The sequence below is a fragment of the Neltuma alba genome, unplaced genomic scaffold, assembly GCF_004799145.2.
Source record: "Neltuma alba isolate B1F8T4 unplaced genomic scaffold, ASM479914v2 tig00012095_pilon, whole genome shotgun sequence".
NCBI classification, from domain to species: Eukaryota; Viridiplantae; Streptophyta; class Magnoliopsida; order Fabales; family Fabaceae; genus Neltuma; species Neltuma alba.
Window position 1 is genome coordinate 350025 of NW_021636652.1, and position 18455 is coordinate 368479.

The window sequence follows — 18455 nt, forward strand, 5'->3', positions numbered from 1 at the left end:
AGAATAAAATATTTACATATAAAATAAAATACACTAGAATGGATTAGTCAAGGGAAGTTGATGAAGAATATGCATGTTTTGAGTGTGGTTATTAGAATAGGCGATGGATTTGTAAAGTATGAAAAACTATTTATGACTGGTGAATAGTATAGTAGTTTTATATCTTATATGGTGATTTATTATTATATTTATATTTCTAATTCTTGAAGCCACTTTATGTTAGATTTAATAAATTAGTTTTTGTTCAAAAATGATTTTTCTAAAATGGCAGCCTCTTGTCCAGAGATAATACAAAAACTGCATGTTATGTCTTTAATAAAAAGTTACAAAACATTTGAAAATTGCTTACTGACAAACTGAAAGCGCATATCAAGTTCAAAAAATTAAGTATAGCACATAAGTGAATAACCGCTCAAAATATTTAGGAGAATTACAATTAAATTTTAAGGAAGAGAAATAATTACTAAAAGTAACCTGTGCAAGATGATAATCTCTGGAACTTATTTTGTATTTTTTTTTCATTCAAACTTTATTGTAATTCTTTCAAAATATTTGGTCACCTAAAAACTATTCATAATATTTATAGCATTCGAATTTGAAATTTATTTTGCACAATATTCTGCATAAATATACCATTAATATTTATGTAAATGTAAGTTTATTTAATGCTTTGTTTGGATGAGAAAAAAGTTGGGATTAAGAAAAATTGGAGGAGGGAAAATGAAGAGGAGATAAAATTGGAAAAAAAATTATCATTTCCTCAATTTGCATGAACGAGAAAAACACATAGAGAAAAAAAATAAGCAATATCTAAATAACTAAAATACCCTCATATCTAAAAATATATAATGTTTGAAATCAAATTAAATATTAGAATGGAAAAATCATATTAAAATTAGTATTATCAAATATTTGATTTTAATCTGGGCAAAAAAATAATTTGATTTTAAATTATTTCATAAATACTACCTCCGGTCCTTAATATAAGACTCCATTTGACTTTTTGTTTGGTCCTAATTATAAGAGCCCAATCCATTCTGTCTATCATATTTATGCATTTTTTTCCAAGATAGTCCTTCTAATAATGGTAGTTCTAGCCAATATACCTAATTAGTAAGGATATTTTAGGAATGACAACACTTATTTATTACAAATAACTAACTTAACTTACTTCCTTAATCTCCTCAAATAAGTCAACTGGGTCTTATAATTAGGACCGGAGGTAGTATATGTTACTATATTTAAAAAAATTATTTTCAACACAAAATTAAAACATATTTTTAAATTATATATAATAAAAAGAATTAAATAAATTATACATTCTTTAACATTATTAATAAATGCTAAAAATATAATGTAAAAATAAAAGATGAAGGGCAGGAAGGAAGAATGAGTTTTCTCCTCATTTTCTCTTCATATATGCTGGAGACAAAAGTTGGAGAGGAAAAGGAGTGAGTCTCACACCCCATTTTCTCTTTAGCTTTTTTTCCTCTTAGATTTTCTCCTTCATTCAAATAAAAGAAACTCATTTCTCTCTTTTTTTTTTAATAGTCTTTTTTCTTCTCTCATTTTCTCTCCATTGAGATGACGGGTAAGTAAATCTTAGAAAACTCACATTTTATTTGCTAGAAAAATTGCTGTCTCAATCGGGAATTAAAAAGATAGAATTATGTGATTTTTTTGGGCCAAGATAGAGATTTATGTAATGAGAAAACATTTCTAACCTATTTCTAAAATAAAAAATAAAAAAATTGAGTTAGATGTTACAGGCTCATCAGAGTCAAGGATTGGACTTTTTAACTTATAGAGCACTCGTAAAGATGCCTATGAATTATCCCCTAGCAAGATTTTGATTTGTGATGTGGAACTGAATGAAGGCGGGAAAAAATAATTCATTGCAACGACTTTGTTTGATTGAGTTTGGGCTTAGGCCTTCTGAATCTATCTTTATAGAACTTTGGCAATAGGCCCAAATTGAAATCTGCTTTAATGATTAAACTTTCATAAATTTACATTGACTAGTGAAAAGTGAAAAGGGAAAATGAAAAAAAAAAAAACGCATTAAATTTCAAAATAAAAAATAGATGATTTGACATATCAAAATTTATATAAAAATAATCAGCATCTCCTATTTGTCATTTTGAAATTCTAATCCTATATGAAAAGCCTTCAATCCATCTGGCTTCCTCTTCATTCCTTGGCTTCTTATCCACATGATAAACCACATGATAAAACGACGTCGGAGGCAAAATAGTGAATTTCAACACTTCTTTAACCCTCTCAACCACTCTGGAAACCATGTAAGGACCATTATGCCCCCATTTGTTCCCATCAAAACCTGTTTCAAAATCTTCAATGAATCGAAACAGAAGCGGGTGATTCTTGTCAAAAAGAAGAACTGCATTATTCAGTCTTGTCCAGTTCTTGGAAACTGGGTCCACGCCTTGTGCAGCAATAGAATTTCTCAACCCGTGAAAAACTGAAAAGATTTAAGCACTATGAAATCTGTGTCTAAGTATATTCCTCCATACTTGTACAGAGTCACAAGTCTTATGAGATTCGATAGATTCTGTGACAGAGGAATCTTACCTGGGTCCTTCCCTTTTCTCAGATCATGGAGCCATGCTTTTGCAGGAGTCTTACGAAACAAACTCTGCAAATCTGGTGTCACAGATGCAACTTTGAACCCACGATCGATCGCGAGTCAGAGGCCTCAGAATCCTCTTACCCTGTTTGGAATCCAAAGTTCTTGATACTCTGATCAAACACGCTCTGGGATGAACCTTGAAAAGAGTTTTTTAAGGATAACAATTCCCTGCTTAAAAACAACCTCGCTGGGGATATCCCAGTTATGAGAAACTGAGATTCACATTTATTGCTCAAGATTCCCAGAACTCTCCTGTGAAACTGACGAGTGACGACGTTGGATTTCAAAATCCTGGACTCATGAAGTTTCTCTCGAGCCAGCCGATCCCTTGGTGTTTTGTTGTGAGGTTCCATGGCAGCACTGGATCATCATGATCCTCATCGACTCGTTGCATGGGAATATTCGAACGAAGAAGAACTGCGCCGGAAAGTGTCGTCATTATATTGTTTCCTTTTGTGTTTATGGGATTCTGCAAAGTGCAAACCCATTAAAGAACGACGTAGGACATAATAATCATGGTTCGTTGTTTGGCACTTGTGGACACACAAAATTATAAAGGCAAAGAAAGAGATTACGAAGAAGATGGGGGAACTGGCTCGCCCAAGCTTTTTCTTTGTTTTGGTGTGCACCGTCGTCCAAGCTTTCTCCGATAAAAGGTTTCATTAGAAATCAATAAACATCGAAATTCTTGGGGGGTGGGGGGAAGAACTAGAGTTTCAGTTTTGATGATAATCCTAAACTCATCAGATTTAAACCGTTTAATTTAAACAGTGCAGATTTAAACTTTTTAATTAATTACTTTTAAATAGAAAAACTATTTTTTGAAAAAAATGATAATTAAGATATTATCTCTATTTTAAATTCTATACATATTAAAATAATTAATATAAATGATCTAAATCTGATGAGTTTGAAATATTTATGAAGGTAATGAGCATGGTTCCGAAGATCTGGTCTCCAAGATTATATAGACGAAGATGGGTTGGAAGAGTCCAGTTAGAAGATGGCATTAATTGGTTTATAATTTGAATATCCATTATATTGCAAACTCGGGTTTGAAATCAGTAAATCAGATATAATTTTTACTAATTTAAAATTCAATATTTACATAAACTTCTTGATTTTTAATTACAATTACCATTGCCTCAAATAATACTAAAGTTTCTTTTCTTTTTAATTTGGGGAGAATTACATGTCAAAATGAAGCCTCTAGGATTGACATGTCATTCTTTAATATTTACTTGTAAATATAATTAATTTTTTATTTGCTACCTATTTGTAACGCTTTTTTTTTTTTTCAATCAAAAGTGTATCTTCAGTTCTTAACTTCACATGTGGCTTGATTTTGATAACTTAATTCTATTAAGTGTCTTTTGCAATTCTCTAATTCTAACATTGTTAACAAAAACACTACATTAAAATTTTAAATATTAATAAAAAATTACTTTAAATTTCTTATATTCATTATGTCAAGTTTTTTATTACACGTGTGATTAGAGAACTTGACATAATAAAACTAAAAAACTAGATGAAATATTTTTAAATGTAGACCTATTAATTTTAATTTTGAAAAAATAACAATGATTGACATAAAAATAATCATTTGAGACTAAGGATTAATTAAAGAAATGAAAAAAATATTTTTAAAAAATTAAAAGACTAAATCGAAACAATCTGTGTACAGGCACTAATGATTGTTCTATGTTATGTTATCCCTTATTTTTCCAATTTTAAATGCCAAATTTGTAATTGTGTTCATGTTTTCTTTCCGCCTTTTCACAAGCATGTCTTTTTTTTTTGTTGGGGAAAGTATTGTTTCCAATTAAAAGTGGCCCTCCTAAACAGTTTTTTTTTATTAACATGAATTTAAGGTTTTTTTTTAAAACATGAATTTAAGTTTGAAACTTCGTGTTTAAGCCATCAAAACTTGCTATGCTAAAACAAAAGCGTGTTGGTATGTTAATGTTTTTTATACAGCCATGGTCCATTGACTAATGTACTCATTGGTTACATCACTCACGCCAGAGATTTGACGTGATTTTTGCTTATATATCCTTATATAGAATAATTAATTAAAATAAGGATTATCAACCCTATGTAAAGAAGTTATTGAATAAAACATAATTATCCAGGCGCAACAAGTATGATTTTAATTTTAATATTGTTGACAGATGAGACATCACATCTGATCTACGAATAATGCAGAAATGTGATGCGTGCATGATTATTGTAACGATGACATTAGAAGTTAATTAAAGCAATTTAATTAGGTTTATCGAATATTCTTTTGTTTTATTTATGTATCACCAGTATACATATCGTCTACCATATCTTTTTCCGTGGAAATTTTGAACAAAGCCATTATTATAAACGGAACAAGGTAACACACTCAATATTTTTATTGCCTTATTATTTTTATCGTCGTGGTCATCATCTTAAGAACTATATTGCATTATTTATAACCTAAAATTTTTATAAACAATGAAATTTATTATAATTTTTTTATTTTATAGTGATTTTAAAAATAATAGAAAAGGATATTTTATAACTGATATCTATATTAATAAGAAGTGTCAAATATGTGACAGTTAATAGCAAAACTTTGACGCCAAACTTTCCCAAAGGTGTTGGAATTAGAGCTATTTTCATTTGTTTGCATTTATTCATAATTATATATCTTTCCGTTTTCATTTTATTTTCAAATAAACAAACACATTAATTAGCCAAAAAATGATTATACATGAACTGAAAATTTTAAATTATATTCAAATCATGAAATACATTGACCCTTAAACTAAAAGGTGATTTGTAACACAATTTAAATCTAATTTCCTTTTCTAGTATTGCCTAATCTTAATTAGTGACTTAATTGGACTACATAACCAGGTCAGAAACTTAGTTATATGATAAAAAAACTAGCACTCACATAACTGAAATAAAATCCGCATGATTTGTTTTTTCAATAAATGACGTATGAATCTATTCTTTATTATCATTAAAAGTATACATCATTTTAAACTATTTAATATTATGAGTGAATATTGCCGTTAATTACCTACCTGATCTTTGTTATTAATTGCGATTTTTTTTATTAATACATCAATGAATTGGAAAAGAAAAATTGTGGTTGGAAAAATTTTTTTAGAGAAGTCACACAATTGGTAAATTATAACTTATTTTTTAGAGAGTGATTTTTTTTTATCTAATATGATTATATGATATGTAACTTACTTCTAACTTTGCATATAATTTCAGTATAACTTAATGGACAAGGTTATCTTATCACTTTAATCCCCAATTTTAATAAAATATATAAGTGATATTTTTTATTAAAAATGATCAAGCTTACATACTCGAGTATATTGTTAAATAATAAGAATAATCATATTTAGTTGGATTCATTAATGTAGACGATATTCAATTATTCTAATAGTGCTTATCTCTTATTTAGATCATCTGGAATAAATTTACGTCATTAATATCATGTTTTACTTTTTTTAAAGATTTTTTCATTAAAAAAGAATGTAAAATAAAAATAAATTTTTTCAATTATTAGTTAAGAAGATAATGATAATTCTAACTTGAAATAAAATTTAAATTTAAAATTTATATCATTCAAATTTAAGATAAAAGGATAAAAAGCTTCATTAAAAAAAAAAAAAAAAAAACCAAGAAGGTAGCAGCAAACCGTGTTCATCCACATCACTCATCACCACAGCTAGCCGCCACACCATGACGTGCACCCTGGTTGCTTCTAAATTTGACAAATTCATCCCCAATTAATTCAGTCTTCCTTCATATTGTCTTCTTGAAAGCTGCAATTTCTCTGCTAGCTACCTCTGCTTCATCATCATTCATATCGAATGTTCTGCACCATGTTTGATCGCAAGATTCTTATACGTGCCAAACTCTGTATCATGTTGTCTTTTATCACTTTCTGTGCAATGATTTTTCTTCTCTGTGAAGACATAAGGAGCCCCCATTATTCCCTGAATCATGAAGCTCCTGAGAAGTTTCAGTTACAATTGCAGAAACCCAGAATTCAGAAAGCAATAGAGTCAACGCTTTCCCGCATGCCCGTTGACGATGAAGAAGAGGAAGTTGATAGGGGAAACCAGAAGCCTCTGGTTCCTCCATTGAATGTCACAGAAAAAGAAAGGATCGCTTGGTTCCGGAAGAGGTTTCACGACTTCAAGATTTTCGAGTCAAACAATTTGACCCGTCAGTTTCATGCTAGAGTTGTACGACTCTTCCGCCATGAATGTGAAGCTCAGTTCTTCATGACTTGGATTTCCCCTGCGAGCCTGTTTGGAAACAGAGAACTGTTATCCTTAGAATCTCTGTTCAAGGCTCATCCTCAGGCATGCTTAGTAATCCTATCAAGAACTTTAGATTCCAAACAAGGGTATAAGATTCTGAAGCCTCTTATTGATCGTGGATTCAAAGTCCAGGCTGTGACACCAAATCTGCCATTTTTGTTTCAGAGAACTCCAGCAGAAAAATGGCTTCATGATCTGATAAAAGGGAAGAAGGACCCAGGTGAGATTCCTCTGCCCCAGAATCTATCAAACTTAATAAGACTTGTGGTTCTATACAAATACGGAGGCATCTATCTAGACACAGACTTCATAATCCTTAAACCCTTCAAAGGATTAAGTAATTGCATTGGAGCACAAAGTACGGACTCTGTTTCTAAGCACTGGACTAGGTTGAACAACGCAGTTCTTGTGTTTGATAAGAATCACCCGCTTTTGTTACGATTCATAAAAGAATTTGCGTTGAATTTTAATGGCAACAAGTGGGGATATAACGGTCCATATCTAGTGTCAAGAGTAGTTGAGAGGGTGAAAGCAGAAGGTGGTTTAAACTTGAGAGTGTTACCTCCAATGGCGTTTTATCCTGTGGATTGGACCAGGGTAGGTGGGTGGTTTCAGAAGCCCAAGAACAGGGATGAAACAAGATGGGTGAGAGCTAAATTGATTCAGCTCAGAGGACAAACTTATGGTGTTCATCTCTGGAACAAGTGGAGTGGCAAATTGGCAATTCAACAAGGAAGTGTTATGGCAAAACTTATATCACACCATTGTATATTTTGCAATAATGTCTATAGTTCTTAATTAGCTATTATTTTTTTCCTGCAAATGAAGAGATTTTATCAGAGAAGGAAAATATTGTATTACTTGTTCATACACACACGCATAACTTGTAATATTTATACATTTTTTTTCTAAAATAATCCTTCTAATAATGATAGTTTTAGCCAATATACTTAATTAGTAAAGATATTTTAGGAATGACAATACTTATTTATTATAAATAACCAACTTAACTTATTTCTTTAATCTCCTCAAATAAGTCAATTGGGTCTTATAATTAGGACCGGAGGAGTATTACTTGTTCATATGCACGCGCACAACTTGTGTCTTGTGCAATAATTCTCAATGGCGCACACATTTTCTGAATCATATCAAACATTAATTTTTTCTCTCTTTTCTAACATATGCGCTACTTATTTTCATTCCATTTGCATTATTTTTTGATTATTTCTATTACTGCTAATTAAAAATCTTTCATGCGTCCCTACTTAAAGTGAGTCCATTAGAAATAGTTAAAAAATGAGTTCAGTAAGGAAATTTGATTTCCTTTTAAAAGTCATAATACTATTTCTAATCCTTAATAGAAGAGCTACTTAACCAATTTGAGTAGATTAAAAAAATTAGTTAAGTTAATTATGTGTAATTAATATGAATTGATCTTCTTAAAGTATCTTTTTTAATCATGGCTATTCTTGGATGAAAACCTATTAACATGTGTAATCGATAGAGATACTTTAAAGAATGAATTATAAATTTGAGATACAAAATGGACTGAAATCTTGTATATAGAACCAAATTTAATTCTCATATAATTTTTATTCTCCTCCAGTCCTATAAAAAAGATCTTATATTTAGGACATGAGAAATATTAATGGCCGGAGATAGTAACAAAGAAGGAGAAGATTTGTGACTGGTTCAAGAGCCATTGTCCTCGAAGATAGTAATTTTGAGGAGAGAAGTGGCATTGGTTAATTTCTGCTGCTTCTTCTCAGGTTATTCTGTTGCAGTTCTTTGTTGTTTTTGTTTGTGAATCATGTGTGTGTTTGTATTGATGGTATTTTTTTTTGGCTTGACCTGGCCCCTTTGCATCTGGCCTGATAACTGTTTAAAAAGGGCAAAAGTCATCTTAAATGGACTTTTATAAAAAAGGTAAGAAAGTGTGGATACAGTATTTGGCTGTGGATTATGGGTTTAAACAGATCATCCTGGACTCTGACACTAAAGAACTCATTGAGATGCTGTCATCAAAGGTGGTTAATCATAACAGTAGCCTTATGGTACTGCGAATTCAGGAGTTATTAAAGCGAATTTGGGAAGTCCAACTGAGATATACAAGTAGAGACAACAATGGTGTTGCAGATAGTTTAGCCAAGAGAGGAATTTCATCTTCTACGTTTTTTGTTATGTCATATGTGCCCTCTCGGTTTGAGGGTCATTGTGGAAAAGAAGAGCTTGGGATCTAATCCCTGTCTGGTTTAGTTGTACTTTGGGCGTGGCCCTATTTTGTATAAAAAAAAAACAGTTTTTGGTAGAATTATTGAAGTCATATTATAAAGTAGCTTTATCTCTGTTCTGTTTTTTTCCGCCGAATTTATCTGTATTCCCACGAACAATGTCAAACAAATATTTTCTTCAGTATACTGTAAGAAAATTTTGGTTCATAATATGGAATAATTTGGAGAGTAATTAATATTTATTTACTAATTTTATTAATATAAATACCTTGAATGTGACTATTTTTTCTTTCCTTCAAAATCTCATTAAATATGAATATTTTTTTAAAAAAATTATCCGGCAAAAATGAAAAGAAAAAATTGGGAAAAGTCTCCTACTAAAAATTTTATTTTAAAAAATATAATATTTTTTATATATTTTGTAAATTTTGCACACACAGATTGGGAATAGTTTGGAACATTTTCTCAATTTTCCCAAATGAAAATTATCTCAAAGGCCAATGTGATGCACGTTGTGAACAAGAAAAGCTCAAATCATGGAGCTACATGTGGACTTGGATTCTCTCCACTACCTTCCCATCCTCTTTCCCTCCACTACCTTTCTTTTTTCTTCATAACCATTGGATCAAAATTTCAATGGTTCAGATTTAACATCTTATAAAAATAATGTTATTAAAAAAAAAAATTTAAACTGTTAAAAACTGGTCCGAACAGTTTACAATTGTAAAAAAAAAATTTAAAAAAATTGCTCTATAATAACAGTTTGTAGTTATGAACTATTCAGATTAGATTTTAACAGTTTAAATTTATTTATCTATTTTTTATCATAATATTTATTTTTATAAAATGTTATAAAATGTTAAATCTGGACCATTGGAGTTTTGATCCAATAATTGTGAAGAAAAAAGGAGGGTGTAGAGGGAAAAAGGATGGGAAGGGTAGCGGAGAGAATCCAATTCCGCTACATGTGCCACTAAACGGAAACCACCTGTTCGTACGCTAGAGATTCTCACGTCGAGTAAAAAGCAATTGATGACTTCTTTTACTCCTCCGTCATGCCACGTGTAATCGGATCCGCTCTGCAATTTTCTTCTACTCACATGTTTAAACCCGCCTCTATAAAAGTGGCTTGTCCTTGGCGATTTTGATAGAATTACTTTGCATTCTCAGCCGCTAACCAACAAAAGCTGAATTTGTTGTGGAACCAAGAAAGCCAGGCACACCACAAAACTTTGCTGTGATCACTCTCTCGTGGTTAACTTCCCTCACCGAGTGATGGAAGCCCTCACCAATTCTTACTCTAAGGCCCTTTTTGATGGCCTTGGATCTTCTTCCTCGAGGATTGTTCCTGCCCTTCATTTCTCAGACAGGCTTGAATTTTCCCTCTCTGCCGATAAAGTCGGCAATTTTGGCTTCCTTCAGACGACTCAAAACAAGGGTATTTCCCCAGTCCTGCCCTTTTTGTTTAGATTGATAGGAGGGAAAGGAAGGGGAAACATTTTAATGAGACCTTATTTGACATAAGAGGGGAAGGCACTGGAGTTATTCAAAAATTAACTATTTTACTTTTATAAAATTTAAATAATTTTTTTAATTTTATCCATATGAATGAGGCAATTTATCAACTTAAAAAAAAAATGTTAGATTGTGCTTTTACCACAAGCACAACTCACTGAGTAGTATTAAAAATTAAAGATAGGAATTGGGATTATGATTAAGAGAATTTATTAAAAAAGTGCTCAGCATAAGATATTGCTTATTATATGGGATCAGCCAAACTCATATATGTGAGATTGGAGAATTTCATGGGGGAAGTAGTATTCTCCAATTCGACCTCTATGAGTTTACTTAATCTTATATAACAAGTAATTATTCATGCTAAATACTATTTTAATAATTTTTTTCCAACTGCAATCCTAATTCCTTTTTTTCATTTTCAATGCTTCATACCAAATAAGATCTAAATACCCGTACCAATCCCCTACCAATCCTCCCAAGCAATTATTCATGCTAAAACGGACTCTGTTTCTAAGCACTGGACTAGATTGAACAATGCAGTTCTTGTGTTCGATAAGAATCACCCACTTTTGTTACGATTCATACAAGAATCTGCGTTCAATTTTAATGGCAACAATTGGGGATATAACGGTCCATATCTAGTGTCAAGAGTAGTTGAGTGGGTGAAAGCGGAAAATGGTCTGAACTTGAGAGTGTTACCTCCAATGGCGTTTTATCCTGTGGATTGGACCTGTAATATCCTAAATTAATTTTTAAGATTTATGTAAAAAATATATATATTTATTATTATAATAAAATAATATTATTTTATTTTAAAAAATATATATATAACTCAACTTTCTACCGAATTACTTATATTTTTTTTTAAAAATAAAATAATATTATTTTATTATAATAATAATATATATATTTTTTACATAAATCTTAAAAATTAATTTAGGATATTACAGTACCAGAATAAAATATTTACATATAAAATAAAATACACTAGAATGGATTAATGAAGGGAAGTTGACGAAGAATATGCATGTTTTGAATGTGATTATTAGAATAGACGATGGATCTGTATAGTATGAAAAACTATTTATGACTGGTGAATAGTATAGTAGTTTTATATCTTATATGGTGATTTTATTATTATATTTATATTTCTAATTCTTGAAGCCACTTTATGTTAGATTTAATAAATTAGTTTTTGTTCAAAAATGATTTTTCTAAAATGGCAGCCTCTTGTTCAGAGATAGTACAAAAACTGCATGTTATGTCTTTAATAAAAAGTTACAAAACATTTGAAAATTGCTTACTGACAAACTGAAAACGCATATCAAGTTCAAAAAAATTAAGTATAGCACATAAGTGAATAACTGTTCAAAATATTTAGGAGAATTACAATCAAGTCCTAAAGAAGATAAATAATTACTAAAAAGTAACCTGTGCAGGATGATAATTTTTGGAACTTATTTTGTATTTTTTTTTTCATTCAAAGTTTATTGTAATTCTTCCAAAATACTTGGTCACCTAAAAACTATTCATAATATTTATAGCATTTGAATTTGAAATTTATTTTGCACAATATTCTCCATAAAATATACCACTAATATTTATAATGTAAGTTTATTTAATGTTCTGTTTGGATGAGAAAAAAAATTGGGATTAAGAAAAATTGGAGGAGGGAAAATGAAGAGGAGATAAAATTGGAAAGAAAATATTATCATTTCCTCAATTTGCATGAACCAGAAAAACACATAGAGAAAAGAAAATAAGCAAATATCTAAATAACTAAAATACCCTCATATCTAAAAATATATAATGTTTGAAATCAAATTAAATATTAGAATGGGAAAATCATATTAAAATTTGTATTATCAAATATTTAATTTTAATCTGGGCAAAAAAAATAATTTGATTTTAAATTATTTCATAAATATATGTTACTATATTTGAAAAAAAAAATTATTTTCAAGATAAAAAATAAAAAACATATTTTTTAAATTTTATATAATAAAAAGAATTAAATAAATTATACATTCTTTAACATTATTAATAAATGCTAAAAATATAATGTAAAAATAAAAGATGAAGGGCATGAAGGAAAAATGAGTTTTCTCCTCATTTTCTCTTCATATATGGCTGGAGACAAAAGTTGGAGAGGAAAAGGAGTGAGTCTCACACCCCATTTTCTCTTAGATTTTCTCCTTCATTCAAATAAAAAAAACTCATTTCTCTTTTTTTTATAGTCTTCTTTCTTCTCTCATTTTCTCTCCATTGAGATGACGGGGAAGTAAATCTTAGAAAACTCACATTTTATTTGCTAGAAAAATTGCTGTCTCAATCGGGAATTAAAAAGATAGAGAACTATGTGATTTTTTTGGGCCAGGATGGAGATTTATGTAATGAGAAAACATTTCTAACCTATTTCTAAAATAAAAAATAAAAAAATTGAGTTAGATGTTGCAAGTTCATCAGAGTCAAGGATTGGACTTTTTAACTTATAGAGCATCCGTAAAGATGCCTATGAATTATCCCCAGCAAGATTTTGACTTGTGATGTGGAACTGAATGAAGGCAGGAAGAAATAACTCATTGCAACAACTTTGTTTGATTGACTTTGGGCTTAGGCCTTCTGAATCTATCTTTTCTAGAACTTTGGCAAGAGGCCCAAATTGAAATCTGCTTTAATGATTAGTGAAAAGTGAAAAGGGAAAATGAAAAAAAAAACCCATTAAATTTCAAAATAATAAATAGACGATTTGACATTTTGAAATTCTAAACCTATATAAAAAGCCTTCAATCCATCTGGCTTCCTCTTCGTTCCTTAGCTTCTTAGAGCCTGGTTGATTAAGCCTGGTTGATTAAGCAGTAGGATCTCAAATAAGTCTGTTTGAATTTAAATAAGTACTTATAAAACATGTTTAGAGTGTTTGAATAATTTTTATAAAATCCTGATGAATTGTGATTTTAACTTTCCACCGCATTTTTAAGATAAGAAACAAGAAGTAACTTACGCATTTGAAAAATCCCGATGAATCTTCAGTAACTAAATTTTCTCCAATTTACCCCTCATTCTAATAGTAATTATTTTAATTTTTTTAAAAAAAACATACAATATGAAACTGTAATTTTGATTGAAACAACGGAATCAAATATTCAAGTAATATTCTGATTCGAGGAGCATTGTTAAATTTCTTAATTATAATTTTGATTGAACATTCAATTTCCTTATTTATGTTACTAAAATTGCTAATCAATTTTTTTTTAATATTTCATTCATCTCTTATTTATACGGGGTCTTTTATTTAATATTTGTACTACACATAAATTTTGTAAGTGATTTTAAATAATAATAATTTTAAAATAAAAATAATATTTAAATATTCATGTCATTTATTAAATTATAATTTATTATTAAATATAATAATTATGAAAATGTAAACAACTTTATTAACTTCATGTCCTTTTTAGTAATTATATACCCATAAGTGATTTTAATAAATGAAAACCAAATATAATCACGATTTTTAAAATCACTTATTAAAAAAAATATCCAAACAGAAATCACGATTAACTAGTGTTACTTATAGTCAGTGTTACTTATAAAATTCACGATTATCTAAAATCATAGTTGTTGACCGCTAATCCGCACAGCTACTTAAACAATTGTTCCACGCGCTCTGAATCCACATGATAAAACGACGTCGGATGCAAAATATTGAATTTCAACACTTCTTCTTTAACCCTCTCAGCCACTCTGGAAACCATGTAAGGACCATTATGCCCCCATTTGTTCCCATCAAAACCTGTTTCAAAATCTTCAATGAATCGAAACCGAAGCGGGTGATTCTTGTCAAAAACAAGAACTGCATTATTCAGTCTTGTCCAGTTCTTGGAAACTAGGTCCATGGCTTGTGCAGCAATAGAATTTCTCAACCCGTGAAAAACAGAAAAGATTTAAAAACTATGAAATCTGTGTCCAAGTATATTCCTCCATACTTGTACAGAATCACAAGTCTTATGAGATTCGATAGATTCTGTGACAGAGGAATCTTACCTGGGTCCTTCCCTTTTCTCAGATCATGGAGCCATGCTTTTGCATGAGTCTTACGAAACAAACTCTGCAAATCTGGTGTCACAGCTTCAACTTTGAACCCACGATCAATCAAAGGCCTCAGAATCCTCTTCCCATGCTTGGAATCCAAAGTTCTTGATACTATGATCAAACACGCTCTGGGCTGAACCTTGAAAAGAGTTTCTAAGGATAACAATTCCCTGCTTCCAAACAACCTCGCTGGGGATATTCAAGTTACCGCTCCGATCTCATTTTGTAACGTAATTTACATTACAAAATATAGATCTTATATATTTAGGACAAAAAACTGAGATTCACATTCATTGCTCAAGATTCCTAGAACTCTCCTGTGAAACTGACGAGTGACGACGTTGGATTTCAAAATCTTGAACTCATGAAGTTTCTCTCGAACCAGCCGATCCTTTGGTGTTTTGTTGTGAGGTTCAATGGCAGCACTGGAGCCTCATGATCCTCATCGACTCGTTGCATGGGAATATTCGAACGACAAAGAACTGCGCGGGAAAGTGGCTTCATTATATTGTTTCCTTTTGCGGTTATGGGATTCTGCAAAGCCATTAAAGAACGATGTAGGACATAATAATCATGGTTCGTTGTTTGGCACTTATGGACACACAAAATTATAAAGGCAAAGAAAGAGATTACGAAGAAGATGGAGAAACTGGCTCGTCCAAGCTTTTTCTTTGTTTTGGTGCACCGTCCAAGCTTTCTGCGATAAAAGGTTTCATTAGAAATCAATACATATCGAAATTCTTGGGGGGTGTGCGGGTGGGGGAAGATCTAGTCTCCAGGATTATACCGACGGAGAAGATGGCTTGGAAAAGTCCAGTTAGAATATGGCATTAATTGGTTTATAATTTGATTATCCATCTATCTATCTACTTTAGCCATGAAATCTTGTAATACCCGATCATGTCAAAACGGATCGGATTAGGCAATTAAATGGCTATCCAATTGATATTCAATACTATGAAACTGATAGTAGAGGGGCACTATAAATGCTATTAGGAAAAAATGCAAATGGAATTTCACAAAGGTTAGACAATTAAATGGCTATCCAATTGATACTTGATGCCATGAAACTGATAGTAGAGGGGCACTATAAATGCTATTAGGAAAAAATGCAAATGGAGTTTCCCAAAGGTTAGGCAATCAAATGGCTATCCAATTGATACTTAATACTATGAAACTGATAGTAGAGGGGCACTAAATGCAATTCGGAAAAAATGCAAATGGAGTTTGCTGCACCTTTCACATTTCTTTGGAACTAAACTTTGATGTGTTATCAAGGAGAATAACATTATAGGTAGTTTTACTAAAAAATTTTATGTGAAATCAGTATTTAGTAATAAAACCGTCAACATTAGATGCTTAAATCTTATATTTTATTATCCAAATCATATATAAGAAAAATCATATTTTCAAAAATTAATAACAAAAGATGAATTTTCTTTCCAATAGAAGAGGAAGAATATAATTATAAAATATTTTTCAGTAGTATCAACCATTTTAATATGTGTCATCTTGTGCATCGCATAGGGAAGAAGGTTCTAGTTATATTTCAAACTCGTGTTTGAAATCAGTAAATCAGATATAATTTTTACAAATTTAAAATTTAATATTTACATAAACTTCTTCATTTTTAATTACAATTAGCATTGCCTCAAATAAGACTAAGGTTACCTTCTTTTTCTTTTTAATTTGGCGAGAATTGCATGTCAAAATAAAACCTCTAGGATTTACATGTCATTCTTTAATATTTACCTGTAAATATAATTAACTTTTTATTTGCTACCTATTTGTAACACATTCTTTTGGTCAAAAGTGTCTTACAGTTCTTAACTTCATATGTGGCTTGATTTTGATCACTTAATTCTATTAACTGTCTCTGACCAAAAAAAAAAATTCTATTAACTGTCTTTTGCAATTCTCTAATCCTAACATGGTTAACAAAAATACTACATTAAAATTTTAAATATTAATAAAAAATACTTACTTCAAATTTCTCATATTCATTATGTCAAGTTTTTTAATTACACGTGTGATTAGAGAACTTGACATAATAAAACTAAGAAACTAGATGAAATATTTTTAAATGTGGACCGATTAATTTTAATTTTCAAAAATAATAATGATTGACATAAAAATAATAATTTGAGACTAAGGGTTAATTAAAGAAATGAAAAAATATTTCTTAAAAAATAAAAGACTAAATCGAAACAATCTGTGTTCAGGCACTAATGATTTCCCTATGTTATTTCGTCCCTTATTTTTCCAATTTTAAATGCCAAATTTGTATTTGTGTTTATGTTTTCTTTCCCCCTTTTCACAAGCACGTCTATTTTTTTTTTTCTGGGAAAGTATTGTTTTCAATTAAAAGTGGCCCTCCTAAACAGTTTTCTCTATTCACATGAATTTAAGTTTTTTTTTTTTACCTGAACATGATTTTAAGTTTGAAACTTCGTGTTTAGGCCATCAAAACTTGCTGTGCTAAAACAAACGCGTGGTGATATGTTTATGTTTTTTATACAGCCATGGTCCATTGACTCGTGCACTCATTGGTTACATCACTCATGCCAGAGATTTGACGTGATTTTTGCTTATATATCCTTATATAGAATAATTAATTAATACTACCGGTCATAATTATAAGACCCAATTGACTAATTTGAGGAGATTAAGAAAGTAAGTTAAGTTAGTTATTTGTAATAAATAAGTGTTGTCATTTCTAAAATATCTTTGCTAATTAAGTGTATTGACTAGAACTATCATTATTAGAAGGACTATCTTGGAAAAAAAAACATAAATATGAGAGATAAAATGGATTAGGGTCTTATAATTAGGACCAAACTAAAAATCAAACGGGAGCTTATATTAAGGACCGGAGGTAGTAAGGATTATCAACCCTATGCAAAGAAGTCATTGAATAAAATATAATTATCCAGGCGCAACAAGTATGATTTTAATTTTAATATTGTTGACTGATGAGACATCACATCTGATCTGCGAATAATGCAGAAATGTGATGCGTGCATGATTAGTGTAACGATGACATTAGAAGTTAATTAAAGCAATTTAATTAGGTTTATCGAATATTCTTTTGTTTTATTTATGTATCACCAATGTACATATCGTCTACCATATATTTTTCCGTGGAAACTTTGAACAAAACCATTATTATGAACGGAACAAGGTAACACACTCAATATTTCTATTTGCATTATTATTCACGTCATCAACATCTTAAAATATATGCAATGCGAAAAAAAATCTAAGAAATATATTGTATTATTTGTAACCTAAAATTTTTATAAACAATGAAATTTATTATTATTTTTTATTTTTTATTGATTTTAAAAATAATAGAAAAAGATATTTTATAACTGATATCTATATTACTCCCTCTAGTCCTAAATATAAGACCTATTTTATAGTGTAATTTATACTATAAAATGGGTCTTATATTTAGAAACGAAAGAGTAACAAGAAGTGTCAAATATGTGAGCAGAACTTTGACGTCAAACTTTCCCAAAGGTGTTGGAATTAAAGCTATTTTCATTTGTTTGCATTTATTCATAATTATATATCTTTCCGTTTTCATTTTATTTTCAAATAAACAAACACATTAATTAGCCAAAAAATGATTATGCATGAACC

General features: G+C 30.1%; 2 protein-coding genes and 1 pseudogene across 2 annotated transcripts; 1 reads left to right on the top strand and 2 right to left on the bottom strand.

Annotated features, from left to right (window-relative positions):
• Window positions 1-2135: 2135 nt before the first annotated feature.
• Window positions 2136-3000, bottom strand: LOC114722498 (lactosylceramide 4-alpha-galactosyltransferase-like). The gene is given in 4 exon segments (XM_028908545.1): window positions 2136-2471; window positions 2474-2698; window positions 2700-2798; window positions 2800-3000. Coding segments are annotated over 4 exon segments (861 nt in total).
• A 3346-nt stretch (window positions 3001-6346) lies between these two features.
• LOC114722521 (lactosylceramide 4-alpha-galactosyltransferase-like) lies at window positions 6347-7774 on the top strand. Its single transcript, XM_028908566.1, has one exon. The coding sequence runs from the start codon at window positions 6511-6513 to the stop codon at window positions 7762-7764; it is 1254 nt and encodes a 417-aa protein (XP_028764399.1). The 5' UTR covers window positions 6347-6510; the 3' UTR covers window positions 7765-7774.
• A 6585-nt stretch (window positions 7775-14359) lies between these two features.
• On the bottom strand, window positions 14360-15356 carry LOC114722500 (lactosylceramide 4-alpha-galactosyltransferase-like; annotated as a pseudogene).
• Window positions 15357-18455: the final 3099 nt, after the last annotated feature.

Coding starts and splice junctions, on each gene's coding strand:
- LOC114722521 (XM_028908566.1), top strand. CDS start 6,511: ATGTTCTGCACCATGTTTGATCGCAAGATTCTTATACGTGCCAAACTC.